The 16,779-nt window shown below is 40.8% G+C and overlaps 1 protein-coding gene across 1 annotated transcript in view; it reads right to left on the bottom strand.

Annotated features, from left to right (window-relative positions):
- The window catches only part of TUBGCP3 (tubulin gamma complex component 3), a 370,876-nt gene that overhangs the window by 100,891 nt on the left and 253,206 nt on the right, over positions 1–16,779 (bottom strand). The window contains exon 15 of the mRNA XM_085622213.1: positions 14,077–14,212. Within this exon, the coding sequence (XP_085478339.1) occupies positions 14,077–14,212 (136 nt within the window). The remainder of the gene's footprint in view (positions 1–14,076; positions 14,213–16,779) is intronic.

The following is a 16,779-nucleotide window of genomic DNA, read 5'->3' on the forward strand; positions in this document are numbered from 1 at the left end:
TACATAAGGCACCCACGTACAGATACCAAGATATATATACAACCACTCATGCACAGAGATAGGGACACCCATGCACACAGTCTAAAATACATTCAGTCATATCTGCACACAAATCAACGTACATTCCGCCACCCTACCACATGCGCCAACATAGATATCCTCACAGGCAAATTGGCATACACGCAACTGTGTGCACACAGGCAACCATGCACACAGAGAAAACCCCAAAGCACCAATATATACAATCACATACACTCACTTATTTCTTTTCTATCTATCTCTGAACATCTTCATCAGATTCTTGACAACAGAGTCACTGCCACACTAATGCTATTCGAACTCGCAGCCGCATTTCACAACCATATTTCATGCATTCTTGCTCCAGCAGCTATCCAATTTTAGTGTTTGCAGCAATGCTTTGAACTGGATTTACTCTTTCCGTGATACCCGCTCTCAGGCTGTCTCTTTACCACCTTTCTCATCCATACCTACATCTCTCCAGTACAAAGTCTCGAAACGGTCCTCGTTAAACCGCACACTGTAGAAGGTATACATGCCCCCTTTGGCACTGGTAATTTCAATCTTTCCCCTTGAAATGAGTCTCAAATGCTGACGATATCCAGCTTATTGTCACCATAGCCCAGAATACCATTCTCCAATAAAATGCAAATTCGCCCCATTTCCCTACCTAAATGCAAGAAGGAAAGCGGTCTCCAGCCCAATGTGGAGAAGACAGATATCTTAATTTTCAGTAAGTCCCAATCTATTTAATCTCACCTTCTGAACTTCGAATCCCCTCCAATGCTGGTTAAATCCGCCATAAATCTGGGGATCACATTTGATCTGGAGCTCTCCTTTGGCCTTTAGATTTTAGCAGGCTCCGCTTACAGCTTACCCTTTCTAGCGCTCACTGAAAAGGCATTAGACATCTTGCCATCTTCTACTCACAAAGATGATGTGCAAGCTTTTATCAGATCTAGCCTTGATTATGGTAATTCTCTTCATCTGGGGGATCGAACATATTTGATGAGGAGGCTTCAGTTGGTACAAAATGCCGCAATCCAACTGATTTTTAACATTCCATGCCAACAGCCCATTTTTTTCATCTAGGTAAACTTCGCTGTCTCCCTGTACATAAGAGAATCTAATTTAAAACTCTGGTTATAACATACAAAGCTAGACCAATTCAACCCTATGTTCCTCTGTGGAATTGCACTCTTTTTCGGCCAATCCAATAGTCATACTCCATTCTATCAAGGCCAGACATAACACTAACACACACAACCGGATTGTGGGAACAGACAGATGGGTGGAAGGGTTAACTGAGAAATAGATATGCAATCGATGTTGACATGGAGCAGGATTCATGTGCATTTATTCCTCAGTCAGGGAAGGAAGTCATATTTGGGATGGATAGAATAGTGGCGAGTCCATAACAATGACACTGTTTCCCTCTGTTCGGAGAAATCCTCTATAGTCAAAGGACCACTTTGCTTTCAAGATACAACTAGTACTTGCCATTTCAAGAACCTTTAAGTAAAGAGGAAGTGCACTCTGTATGCCAACTTCATCCTTTGCCTCTTTGATACATTCGTACAAATGTAGCTCTGTGATTCACTACCTGCATCTTGGTAGTCAAAAGATTGTTCCGTGTACACTGAAAGCACATGTCTAGTCTTGGAATCTCCTTTTAGCAAACATTTCTATAAGGTGTATTAGTCCAATTCCTGCTTCCCTCATGAAACTCACGATCCACATGAGTAACTGGGAATGCTGTACAGCACAGCTAAAAACCAATGGCAAAGCCAATAGGTCCCAAATCGGCTTGGCAAATGCTTGTTTGCAGAATCTTGTCTAGTTGCTCCACGTTCTGTGCTAAACTTACAAGGTTAACAAAATAGGCTCTTCCTGCCACTGTTAAAGCAATACCATTCACTTTATGACACCTAGTGTTTGTTCAGATGGTCAGCACCCATAAACAACATTCCAAGGTAGGCAATTTTACTCTGAGAAAATCCATATACGAATAATACTTTGAGGATTCAATAACTTAAACATTTCTTTACTGTTAACATTAACTGCTCTGATATTTGATTATTCATGGGGGAAATTATTATAAGAATACTAATAGTTTCTATTTCCTTGTAAATTACTGTACCTATAAGTGTACTAGCAACGTTCTGTAAAAAAGTAAATTAAAATGATATAACACTGTTCAAATAAATTTGCAAGTTATGATTGCTTGCAATAATTATCAATCGACAAGGAAGAATGCAATTTATACCAGTTACTTTTCCATTTTTACATAAGATATAAACACTGGACACTGAATGAGAGCTTATTATTTGGAAATGTTTAGCAACGCAGCATGGCTTTAACTACTACTTGGTCATAAGCCATTCTTTTTTTTTTAACATGGCCAGCCCTGCTTTCCTTTTCCAAATGATCTTGTGTCGTTGATTTTCAAAAAGCAATCTATAGGTATTTGTTCATTCTTATGTGATTTTGTAATCTTTGCACATAATACTTTGTGGGGAAAATGTACGACTTAATGATTTGACTCATCATCCATCAAGATTGACTTCATTGACACAGCCAATTGAACTAGATGTACGATAACTACTGCAGTTCTGCTGCACAGATTATATATATATATATATAATGAAAAACACAAAGGTTAAGATTAGTTCTAGTTAAAAAATTTTTTTATTATATCTATTTTCTATACAAATCAAAACCAATTTAACTATACAAACCTTAGGCATTGAAAAGGTATAGTCATAACTTGAAGTTAAAATTTGCGCACCTCCATACACAGTGTTATCAACTTGCTAGCCAGACTAAATTAACTATAACTCGGCCCTATACTGTGCAGGGTGTTCTCATAAATAATATCATTTGAGATGTTATGAGTGTTGTTATGAATGCTGTAATTTAAGATGCTAAAAGTGATGTAACAACGTCTTCTGCTTCTTCAGCACCTCTACCACCACCTGCGGAATCTGCCCCTCCAGTAGTACCTTCTAATTCTCCAGCTCCTTTAGCATCAACACGCAATGCATCTGTCTCTCCACTGGTACCTGCTCCTGGTACCAGACTGCCAATATATTTTTTGAGGCAGAATTGGGAAATTGTAGAACAATATGGCAGTACAACAACATACTGTCTCTTCTGCCATACTGTAATTGTTGCAGAAGTGAGGAATATGACCATCTATCATGAGCTTGTCATGACTCGCCACTGTCTGCCCCCCCCCCCAACCCCCCAACAGCCGTAGATTTGTATGCCTTTGTCCTCCCATTTCCTGCTGATACAACTGTTTTGATTGGTCATGTTGACCTTGTAAAAATAACAAAAAAGTACTAGTCTTTTTTTTTTTTAAGTTCTTTACAGAACCAAATTTTTCAAAACATAAGGAGAGCTTCTACCAATATTAACCATATTTTTTCAGGTTTCAGTAATAATAAATTGTTTTTACTATATAGATAAATGGTAAGTGTAAGGTAAGTTAAACACGGGCCTTATATGCACTTGGTAGTAGATGGCAAGTTACTAATAAACTAATACAATGATATCTGATTGTATTTAACAAATATAAACACAAAGTAAATCCATCATTGTTTTCCTTTTTGTGTGTTTTCAGACAAAACTGCCATTTCTCTTACCCTACTATGTCATCATTTATAACATTTACAGTTCAAGATGATCATATGGTATTTATCACGAACTTTAAATTTAAGGATTCTACCAAGTTCTTGACATGTATCAGTATTTAATTTTAAGCACTTCAGTTTGTCATCATGCGCCACAGGTAGCAAGAGTAGACGATGTAAGGTAATTCCCTTGATGTCATGTGTTGCTAAGCCAGTAGGAGCAGTAATTACGCAAGATAAATTCGAGCTAGTAATCGTGCACATAATCAGTAATCACTTTAATAACAAAGTTTTTCCCAATGCCTGCTTGTCCACTTATATACTGTAATATAGGTCCATAAGTAGTACATTAACATATTCCATTTGTATGATGTTGTCCATGATCTATAGATTCTTTCATGTATTTTTAAATTTAAATGTGGTCCCTATTCAATTGGCATACTAGGTTAATTAAATTATGTATTTCCTTTTAGACCTGGTCTATTGCATTTAGAACTTCGCACATGGCAACCGGAACTGCGGTATCAATAACTGGTTGTCCAAGTGGAACAGCAGTCCTGGAAGTAGAGGTATTATTAATTATATGGAGTATTACGTTGAATTTCTGCAATAATATTGTTTTCTTCTCCCATTTCTTAATGTAATTAGATGCATCTTTATAGCACTGAAAAGGACCTATAAAAAAATTCTTCTTTGAGTCATGGGTTAAAATAGTTCAAGAAGTTCTAAATAGTAAAATGATCCCTTTTCTCTTGTATCACAACCCAGTTTATGATAATTAATAAGAGCAGGTTTATTATGACGTGTTAAACAAACATTTGTACCTTTTACTCAAAATTTACTAGTGTTGAGATCTTCTATCACATTGTTTCTATATGTGCAAAACTGAACAACTTCACAGAGGCATAGTTTTTCTAACAATGGACCTCTGCTTCGGTAGTATGTTTCCAATATAATTGTTTTTCAAAATGTCTTTGTTTGTGGATCATAATGTGGCAGGTATTCAATTTAGGTTAAGCTTTTAAGAACTCTTTGACATGATGATGACAATACTTCTTAATTTTATTTTTTATCTAGTTTTCTATTCACTTCCATGTGACCACAAAGTGATCAAATGCCTTTCTAATACTGGTTAAACATCATTGCTGTAGACTAGTGTTTCCTTACCTCATTTTGGTTTTTCAAATTAAGTTGTTGGTATGATGTAGCTTCCTAATGGCCACACATCTAACTCTATATATTTGTCTGCTTCTGTGTTCCTTATTCTTGTATGTTAGTATACGTGCAAAATGGTTAGGGGTTGGTCTGCTGGGCCAGACAACATGTTAAGAATGTAGGTGTTGTAAAGGATTTAGGTTTGATAGGAGTTGAACTAACATGGATTGGTGAAAGAGGTTTGAAATGGAACCAGTTACTTCCTCTACTATCCTCTGTAAATGTGTGTATGGTTATCCACTGTGGTGGCAATGATATAGGACACTTAATTGGAGTTAGATTGGAAATCGAGATGGAGTCATTTGCCATCGTAATGTCTGTTTCCAAACACACATTTTTTTGTTCTCAAATATCTGTCAGAGACAAAAAGGGAAATGATCTACTGTAAATGCTGCAAAGTTTGAAAAAATGCAAAGACGTGAACCAGACATTGTCAGCATTCCTTTGAGGTCATAAAATGTCTTCTATTTTTCATCTAAATATAAAATATGCCAATGCAGCACTATTGTCCTGGTAGTGTACATTTTTCTAGCTATGGAAACCATATTTTCATTTTAAACCTAAAAACGTGACTTGACAAACCTATATAAATGTATTTCATTTAACAGGCTCTTTTAAGAGCTACCCTATATTATGTAAAAATGTATTTTTGTCATACAGATTTTATTTTAATTGCATTGCAATAAGTACTCCAGTACTTTCCAGCTAATTCTGAGGAAGTACATCAAACGTTTAAAAAAAATATAAAATCAGTAAAAACACTTTTACCTAACTCTACAGCTTTTACTAAACTGCCTCCTTTCTTCTTCCACGTTACAAAAAGAGTAAACAATTATTTTTCACCACTAAACAATATGGCTCCCCTTTTTTATTTTATTTTGTAAGGGCTTTAATTAAACCAATAATAATGTGTTTCATCATCTCCATGTACCACAGTACACCGCAAAGGTATCTGGGTATTCAGTGACCCTGGGTATTCAGTGACCAAACATATGTCCCTTATTACTAAAAAACAACCGAAAAAATTCAGATCAAATAACAAAAAGGACCCTTTCCACAGCAAAATCTATATTCCTACCAAATTTCATGCAAATTAGGTAAGCCATTTTGCCGCTATGTCTCTCAAAAAAGTCTATGGAGAAATGCATTGGTAGAAAATAATGTTTTGGGACCACTATTTTTTCTTTGCACACCCTTTACTAATCACCACAAAACTTTTCATAATCAGCCAATGAAGAAAAAAAGAATAGGTCTGCAAAGGTTCGTGAAGATTCAAACACTGACTATGTTATTAGCAACCAAAAATCTGAGCAATTCCTATCTATCAGAATGAGAGAGAGAGAGAGAGAGAGAAACATTACATTGTCACTGATATTTTCACCCAACTATAACATCACTTTAACCTTTGTTTCTTTTCAGTGAATTTCTAGGACCTTTTAACATGAAGCAATATTTTATAACCATATGTAAAGTCAACCCCCCGCCTTGTGGTTGTGTGGGGTTGGCCCGCAGGGCCTAACTCTAACCCCCACAGGCAGCCAACCTCTGCCACACATGACCTTCGGCCATGTGCAGTGTGGGGTTGGTAGCAGGGCCCTGCATCTGCATCCAACCACCCGCAGACAGGAGGCTCTCTCCAGAGAAAGGGTGTCGTATGGTCCCCCCTCCTCCAAACCACTATTAGGACTGGGAAGCCATCCCTGTGGGCCTTTTTTGTTTTTTTTTATACACATAAGAGGGTGGCGGCTGTCCACCCGCCTGAAGCCACTATTGGTCCATCAGGACTCCAATCCCTGGGCCTTTTTTTTCTCTTTTTTTTTAAGTGGAGGAGGCATGCTGCCGCCCTCCTAAAGTCTCAAGATGCAGAGGGAAACCCATCCCCCACAGCAGAAAACATTTTAGGGGAGAGGATCTCATGCGCCCCTCCCCAAGCCAAAATGGGCCATGGGGACCCCAGGCCAAAAAATCTATTATTAGGGGAAGCGGGTATGCCACACCCCCGGGCCAAACATTTTTATATATGGGAAGGAAGACGCATGGCCCCCTCCCTGACCCTAAAAGGGCCCTGGGTCCAAAGGGGGGTCGGAGTTCCGCAGAGTTGCATACAAAAAAAAAAAAAAAAAAAAAAAAAAAAAAAAAAAAATCGGTGGAATTCCACTTAGTTCTGCTCCGCCCTAGTCACCACCATGGTTCCCTCTAACCAGCGCGCCTGAGCGGGCGCGCACACCTAGGCTTCCCTCCGCGCAGACACATACAATCAGCGCGCACTTCAAAGGATTCCACGCATTCAGTAAATACTTCACTGGAGCCTCTGAAGTGCGGCTGATGGTGATGCTGCTGCGCTTCCAAATGCATTTCTAAAGACTTGTTTTTCGTCTTTAGAAATGCTAATGGTGGACGTTTAAATGCCTGCAACGCTGTCCTTCAAAAGAGGAAGAGTATTCCCAGAGCTTTCTCTGCAACCTGAGTCCCGTTTGCAAAGTCCACGGACCTCTGGCTCCTCCACATAGCTGCCAAGGTTTCAGATTGCCATGTGTGACATCTTCGTGATTTTAGAGTAATAATGAGCGCATTTCAATGACTATGAGTGACAACGAGAATGTCATTATAAATAAAATGGAGAATATTTTTTGCTGAAAGTATATAAGAAATCTTTCAATCTTTTAAAGTGAAGTAAAAGGAGGTGCAAAATATAATTAGACTGCCGTTAATCAGGACAGCGGTGCCGTTAGCCGAAATCGATTACATTCAGAAACTAAAACAAAATATATTTATCCACTATACCAATAAATCTATCGATCCAAAAAATTTGTATTGCTAAATCTCTCTCATGTAACCGATAGCGATAGCATTACATGCTGTGTCAGATACGTTTTTTTGTCGGCCAACTGATCTTAAAATGGTGCCTGCATGTTCGTTTTCGTATGTGATTCATTTTACTAGTCTGGCATAGGAAGTAGAGTGGTGTGAAAGCCCATGTATTTAAGATGCGGCACCATACTTATTTTTTAGGTCCAATCAAAAATATAGCATCCTACAACACTGAAAAGGAAACTAGTAAAATGTGCTTTACTAGAGAACCCATAATAATACGTTGATTTTTATAAAGCATTTTTTACTGCACTTTTGGCGCTTCTCACTTCTCTATATAACAGGTGTTATTGTTTCCTAAACTAATGGCATTCATTTCAGTTTATCGCGAGCAAAATCAAGCAATGAAGACAAGGGGAACACATAAATATCAGAAAGATCACCCATTTGAGCAACGAGAAACTACGTTAACTGCTGCAAAACATAAGAAATTTAACTGACTTCTCTTTATCATCTCTAGCCAAAATTGCAGACAAAAGATAAGGCACACTGAAAGCTGCGTGACTCGCTGAATCACACACAGCGACATGAGCAGCAAGCCCAGCTGCATTAGAAAGCTGAGAGTGGGACACACATTTAGGTCACAACTAAACAGGCAGCTGTGTCTTATAGGAAGGCACTGTGATTGACATGATCCACACTTTACACGTACAATTGGTTGAGCAGTTTACCTAAGTTTGCACTGTCCGTTTCCATTGGGATAATTGCTCGAAATTCTTTGTATTTTAAGAAGATGACCTAATCGAAAGTAAACTGTGCCATTTAATTGGGCACCAAGAAAAAAACGGACACAGCCTACGCTATTTAACAAGACGCTCCAATAAATATTTGTTCCCTATGGGAGATGGTTTGCTGTGCTGTGATAGCTGATCTGGCCGGCCGGGCAGACTGAGGTTTTCTGAATTAACTAAGTGAAGAATCCACCTTCATGTGCGGCTTCTGACCTTTCCCCCTCTGCATGTAAGGAAGAGCGACCTGGCACTGTCAAGAAACGGAGGGGGTGGGGGCTGCTTGACCAAGAAATAAAACAGGCCACAAACCGCTTCAGATACCCGCTCTCCCAAGGCTCCACAGAGAGACACCAAGGCACAGCGGAACACAGGCCATGAGGATATATCAATATAAAATAAACACTGACCTGACTGGGGACACGGACAACGGTGATTGGCGGCCCCGCTGGCTGTAAGCAATCATTATGCTGAGTACCGTGGACTCACTGGCTCAGTCCTGTGGCAATGATTCCTCTGCTCAGCCCGGATTACACACATGTATCCATGATGGTGCAGGTGGGGCCGGGTCCAGTAGCAGCTGCCGGATACCGCAGGTGTGCAAGGTACTAAAAGTAAGCCATTATTGTTTACGGCAGTCAGCCATGAGGACGGTATCACGATTGCTCCATCAGCGAATTTTGATCTGCATGGCAGCCTACCCGCTCCCGCCTCAGGAAGCTGGAGCCAGGCCCACCTAAAGTCACTTGTCAGTCAAGACACTAGGTAGCAATTGGGCTCTGACCCGTCGTCCTACGACATCAGGGATATCGCGGCACGTTGGTGTATTTGTAACATTGTAGCACACCACTCTGTACAGCTGAACTAAGCTATAGTTTAGCCAAAGAGCACCCTTAGTTTGCCGGCAGCAGCGCACACCGTGTGCCGCCATTGCAGCTTGTATGGTGCTTTAAAGTTATAGCAGCGCTCTCAGCTTTACTGCTGAGGCCCTATAATGCATGACTTTGCAAAAAGAGGGCAAGATACGAGCAGTGAAGTCAGAAACAGAGGGCAAGAAATGGGTAGAAAAGGCAAAAAGAGGGCAAGAAACTAGCAGAGTAGGCACAAACAGAGGGCAAGAAATGAGCTGCTTTGTTTAACTTTATTATTGCACACATATGTCTGCCATTTTTAGTCGATAACATGTTGTATTTTTTCTACTTTTATTCTTTCAATTTATCTTGCAAATGTGGCTCAACTTGTGTATGTGCTGTATTGTGGTTGTGGAAGTTGGTGAATGCAAGAATGAATAAGTGATTTATGGATACACAAGTGCAAGGATGATTGACAGGGTGCATGTGTGATGACTTATTCAGTGCTTAAACCAATCAGTGACCAAGAAGCAAGGCTTATTGACAGTGCCAATGCATGTTATTTACCTATAAGTGGTAGCGGAGCAACTTGACTTGTTGCACATCTTATCACTCTGTTGCGCACAGAGGCAGTAAAAGAGTGCACACCAACATTCTATTGCCGCACATAAGAAAGAAAAATTAGAGGGAACATTGGTCACCACTCACCATGCAGTGTGAATGTTTCCTCAAAGGAGACCTGAGGTGAGAGAGCAACTGAGGCTGCCAAGGAGAGATCACTGAAGGGAGAGGCAGGATTGGAGATGGGGGTGAAGATGGCTATAGAGAAGGAGGGGGGAGTATTTAAGGACGGTAAATGCATTGCTTGAGAAGAAAGATTGGGCCACATTATGGGGGGAGCTGGACTGTGGTGCAGGCATTCACTAGAACGTCTGGCCTTCACCTCTTTTTTCCTCCCTGAACCCCTGTTCGTTTCCAAGGGGCTGTTCCCACTAGTGCCCTTGTGACACGAGTCGTGACCTTGGAGAGCGGCAGGCCTGCCAACCTTGAGAAACACACATTCATCATAACCCTAACATTCACCCACCTTAGACATTACCCGCCCACACGGACACTCCTGCCTGTCCCACCTACCCCTCTCAGGCCCCCGTGTCTCACCCAGTCTTGGATCCACATCACATCCATTCTCCCTTTGGGCTCCGCCTATCTGCGTGCTGGGGATTGCTCTGTACGCATGCTAGAAGGGGGGCTCCTGATGCTCACGAGCGTCTGGTGCCAGCCGTCACAGACTGACAGCTGCAGGGTTCCGCTGCTGCACGCAGCCCGACGCTCCCACCTTCTCTCTGGTGGAAGTGACATATAGATCTAGAAGACATCCTCAACAAACACAGAGTTCTCCTTCTCAAACACAAACATTTCTGAAAATCTAATTTCTAAGGATGATCTACACATAGATCCTGCAGCTCAATCACTCTGAAATTAAGTGAAAGCTACCAAAACACATTTTTTGTCAGATGTTTTAAAATTCCTAGAGTGCAAAGGCTCAAACCAGGCCACCACCAGTAATAAATGAATATTAATGTGAATAAAGTACCACAAAACAAACATGTTAGGGTGAAGAGGGTTTTCTAAAATGTAAGACTAACGGAGCATTTTATAGCAAGCCTTGTTTGGAAGATCGCAGAAAAAAATCAAGCGGAGCTTTAAATCCTCTGTGTCTCACAAATTGAATTTGGCATAAGCCAAGGAAAATGCACAATTCTGGATGAGCAGGAGCTCACTTTAGAAGGGGTCAGTATCACTGTGAATCCATCAATAGGTAGACACCCTCCAGCATAGGGTGTGTATAAACTTAGTATCAGGATGCCTAGCTGCCAGCAGTATGTCCGACACCTTTTCCAGGATAACCTCCTAGCTAATCCTGCTTGAATAACTGGCTGGAATGCTTATGGTGGGATGACAATGATCCCCCAGCTCCCCGTCACACCTTGCAAGGATTGATGGTTCAACCTTAAAGGAAGCTGAAACTCAGGGGACCAGCTGAGATCCAGGATCTTCCTTTGCCAGTCTTGTGCAATCAAACACGCCTACTTTTTGGATTCTCAGTTTCTTAAAAATGTGAGGAAGGGTGGAATTTGGAGGAAATGTGTAGTTAAAACTAAAATGTCAGTTTTCAGTAAGATCTAGAATATTTATTCCCCTTGTGCAGGTGGAACGGGTCGAACAACGGAGACAAAAAATTTATTTGTGGCATTTCTCAGTAGGACCAACATGCCCGGTTCCATTTCCTGGTTCACCTCAAACTCATGAGAAGACCAGGACAGCATTCCAATGCTGATAAATAAGTAATTGCTAGTGAAATGTTCTAAGCCGTAAGCCAATTTCACACTCCAGCTTCTGATGCAAAGGTGGAAGGATCCCCTGCCCTTTGGTACAACCTCTTGGTGGTGTTTAACCAGGGGGAACCTGCATTGCTCACATCTGTGCCAAGGGAAGGATGTCAGTTAAGTGACACTCAAATTGCTCAAAGCAACAGAGGGTTTGGCCTGACCTTTGCTCTTCAGCATGCTCCACAAGCCGCTGGTTGACAGTGATCAGAGATAACCTCCACCATTAAGGAGAAAGTGTTTGTCACCTGCTAAAAGCTTTGGCCCTAGCCATCTCCTGCAAGCAAGCTGGCTTTGTGACTTTATTTCTCAAAGTTCAGATGCAAGTCTAGTACATCAAATCGGGTCCTTTAATTCTTGTCAAAACTGGCTCCAGTGCTACCTTAGGCCCACTGCAACGAACACATCTATGACAAACAAGAAATAAAACACAAGGGATGAGGCCAAATAATCAAAGGAAAGATAGCATGGACATCTATCCCTGAACTTGAGTGGCGGCTGGCCTAAACCCTCTTGAGTGTAGGAAATAGCCAGGTACACTGCAATAAATAGGAGCTGCTGGCAACCTACCAAGGTGAAAACCTGAGCTTATGTGACAGTCAGCTGCCAAGGAAGGACATAGAAAAAGCAACAGGTCATGTATGCAGATGTACCACCGATACCACCACAACCTTAGTGAAGATTCTAAACACACACACCAAAGCAAAAGGAAAGGCAGAAAATATAGCAACGTTAACACAAACTATTTCTGGAGACAGTTTGAGCTGGAATACTGAAATACCCATCTTGGAGGTCCAGGGACACCCAGCAACTCCTAGGGTTCGAACACCAGAATCACCACAGCAGGTGTCACTGGTTTGCGCTTGTCCTGGCACAAAAACTTGATCACACTAAAGACAGAAAGAGTAGGTTTCTTGGACAAGTTTCAGCAGCTACTCTGACATGATAGAAGGAAACTACGTCAGGGAGGCCAGGCAGCAGTGTGATTTCTACTTGAGCCTTGATGACAAAGGAGAGCAGGTGGAGGACCAGTGAGTCATTTTCTTATTTTGATTAATCACATGAAAGAGAATTCTACTCCCAGTCCTACGAACATCTATTATGAGAGATGTCTAATTAAACGTTTTTACCGATAACAATGACAACTACCATGAAGACTGTTCATAAAGTTTCAGTTTCTGCACCTCACAAACAGGCTGAATTCGCTCCTCAGTGGAAACAATGCACCATCAACAAAGCTGCATAAGAAAACTCAAACATCCAAATATATTGTCAAAGAGAAAGATTAGAGAAAGGGTAGAGCTCCAGATCCTAGGAAACTGTGGTGTGTTAAACCATTTAACGACTTCCTGAATGCTAGGTGTTACCTTTTAGTGCCTATCCCATATCATATCCCATGTGGCACTGACTGCTTTTCACCTCATGACCCTATGGGACCACCTAACAGCTACTGATTGGATAAATATTTCCCAAACCATGGAAATCTGCTAGATGAAGTAGCCATTAGAATATTTCTCTATCAAAAAATCATACCTACCTTTGAATGAAGCAAGAGATGTGGAAGCACAAGGTCTATTAATCAATCAGGGACAACAGTAAAGAAGTTTTACTATACCTGTTCATTGTTTTTTTGTTATTTACAGTCCAGTGTACTAATTTTGATATTATTTACTCTTTAGCTCCACGTGTTACTTTTAGTTGGAAATGTTTTACATAGACTGTCATTTACTCGCCCTACTTACGTTTAAATGCCTCCTCTATCGAACTGTCGCAACGGTTAATACCATGTAACTGTAAAGCGCTCTGATACCCAACTGGGTCATGTTTGTGATAAATAAAATCAGGACTAAAATGATTTTTATTGACAGTTCAAAGAGCAATACCAACAAGAAATAACAATTGTGAGGAAATGTATACATCAACAAGTACTGCAATCTCAAGAGACATAAAATTATATAATAAAAATACTTATTTCACATAAAAAGAAAGCGGAGATAAAGGGGGAAGATAAGAAGAGGAGAAAAAAGTAGTGAAATAGAAAATAGGCGAGGGAGGGAGAAGAGGAGAGAAAGATTCAATTAAGGTATTGAGTGCGAGGAGAGGAAGGTTACACCAGAAGATGAAATCTGATTTATATTGGTTACCTTTCACTACCTTTCTCTGAAATTTGATTTATACTTGTTACCTTTCACTACCCTTCTCTCCTCGCACTCATCTACACCTGTTCATTTTTAACCATAGCACTTATTTAATATTTTTCTGCATTTCTTCTGCTGTTATAATTAGACTTCCCTCTCTCCAAAATGGTAAGAAAATCGAATTTAATACAGAAGCCACTAAAAGGTCTGAAATTTAAAAAGGAAATTCTTACCTCCAGGAGTCGGACATCCAATCGTTTAAGGATTTCAGGATTGTCAAATTGTGCGTTTGTTGCTCTAACAGCCGTTTCCAGAATTCCAGTTAGGTTATGCTGATAAAGAGTAGTAGCCGGTCTCACAAGTTCAGGCCTGCAAGTGAAAAATGAAACGATGCTGAAAATGGAATATTGTGTTTTAGCCAGAACAAACTGATGCATTTGCGTTACAAAGAGATATAAATATGAAGTGCAAAACGTAAAAGGGAAATGTCAGTCTCAGATTTTCTAAAAACACAGCATGATCTCAGACAGTCCCTTTATTGTCCTATCAAGATTAAGCCATTCATCTCTTGATTGGGTCCCTCGACTTAGAGACTCGGATCTAAGTCTTTCAAGTTCTGCATGAGCCTTGTCAGTGACAAGACTGCAGTGGTCAAGATTTGGATCAGTCTTTGAGCCTGAAACCTTTCAATTAAAGACCGGCTCCTTCTGGTATCCCTACAGGTAGCTCAACAGTCTCCTTTTATTTCTCATTAGTTAGGACTGACGGTAGTTACATGATCAGTCCAGATATAGACTCGACTCAGCGCTTCCTGCTACTGGCTGACCAGTCTAGTGCATCCTGGATCATTTGTGTGCGCGTAGTAGGGTGATATCACTCTATGGTGGTTTCAGGGAGCAAGAAACTCTATATATCCAATGACGCTGACTGAAAGAAGCACAGTACAAAGAAGGTGTATTGTACTTTTTTCTGGCCCCATATTCACTCTTCCACTCGGAACCTTTCAATGGAAGTCCGTCCCACAAATGACCTGTGCAGCGGGTGGGGAATATAGGAGGGAGGAGTTGGCACTAGATGGAATGCCGCAGAAGGTGTGTGGCAGAGCATACAACTGAGGTAGCGTATATCATGTCTGCAGACACACTGATATAGACTGCACAAAGTTGATGAAAAATGTGGTAGTTTCAGCTACACTTTATTGTCCCATCATAATTAATGTTGATGGTGGCTTTTACACAAAGAGCCCAAAGGTCTAAATGCAAAATGTTCTGAAAATCTAACACTAAGTCTGCACTGGCACACGGATTTCCTTTTCATTTCATATGTTTTACAGTACTATAGCGAGTTATATATTAATGGGGTAACCCGGTAGACCACTGGACTCGGGTATAACTAGGTACACAAAAAACTGTCACAGTGGAAACACATTTAGAAATGTAAAAGAAACATACATCTGTTAGTAATCCAAACAAATTTTACGACAACACCTGTTGCTTGCATGTATGCACATCATTTAATATCCATTTTCTCAGTCCAAACAAGGATCAGTACTTAAACACAGCACAAAAAGCATCACAGTATCAACATTTTCAAAAATATCTTGGTGTAAGGTACGTGATAAGTGCAGGACTTTTGGGATTAGTGCAGGGCGTAGTGAGGGAGGGAGGTTGTGAAGGATTTAAGAACATCCACAATTCAATTGTAGAACCTGACCTGCCAAATAAATGGCCACAAAACTTAAATTAGATAACACAGATTTAAGACAGCAGTTTTACATTCACTGACAATCTCCTGTGTTGATTGAAGAAATGAAAAAGTCGACGTTTCGACCCCTGTTAGAGCCAGCAAATTGGTTTGCTTGGGGTTGGGGTCTTCATCAGGACCGGGGGAAGGGCTTACACCAGCAACAGCAGGAATAATCACGCTGGAAAGATTGGGAAGGGGCCAGTCAGTGCTCCCAAGGTGTAGTATTCCAATGTTCGAAAAACGAGACAAGGGAAGGCTGAATGTATCAGCATAAACACTCATCCAATAGTGTTAAGGGCTCGAGGGCCGCGAGAGTCGGTCTGTCTGCACTGGCACACGGATTTCCTTTTCATTTCATATGTTTTACAGTACTATAGCAACACAATATAGGGGAGAGTAGCTACACAGTATTTCAGCACCTGTTTGATTAATACTAGATTCAGAAAATAGAAAGGACGTAGGTCCAGGTAAAGTTTTTAAAACGAGTGTTGGCTCTAGAATGGTAACAAGTATTGGGAGATTGTCAAATTTTGTGCATCAGTGCTACATGGAGACCAAAATTAATATTTCTAGGTTCTTTTATTGATCGTAGAGCGTTATGCATGCGGGACAGGAATGGACATAATACAAATGGAAACGTTATTAAATGAAAGCTGTCCCCTTTCATTTTTGCGTGGTTCTCCTTCGTGTCTCCTTCTTGAAACTAGGGAAGCGGATTCCAGTCTCAGCTCAACATCCTGTGATCCAGGGCAAATCATGCAATCCTCCGGTGCATAACAGCAAAAAAAAAAAAAAAAAAAACACAAACAAAAAAAAAAAAAGGGTCCGTGTGTAATGTAAATGGTGCTCATACAAAGCCCTCCAATACCTCCGGGGACACTAGTGAGGGTGAGGAGGTGGCTTAAGTAGGGGGCTGGATAAAACAACATAGAACATGGAGTAGGACGTGGTGGGTTAAAGGGAGGGTGGTGGTGTTCCTTAAAAAATAACGGCGGCGAGTGGGGGTTGGTGGGTTAACACACGGAGGAGAGAAGACGGCTAGCACATGCACTCATGGAGTGCTCAAAAATAAATGTAAAAAACAAATTACCTTCAGAGTGCGTAGCCAGAGGAAGGACACTGGCCGGTGACCAGAATCCGTAATTGGGGCCAAACTCCAGGCCACAGGTTGACCAGGCAAACGCAACAGC

Source organism: Triturus cristatus, chromosome 8 (assembly GCF_964204655.1).
Source record: "Triturus cristatus chromosome 8, aTriCri1.1, whole genome shotgun sequence".
NCBI lineage: Eukaryota > Metazoa > Chordata > Amphibia > Caudata > Salamandridae > Triturus > Triturus cristatus.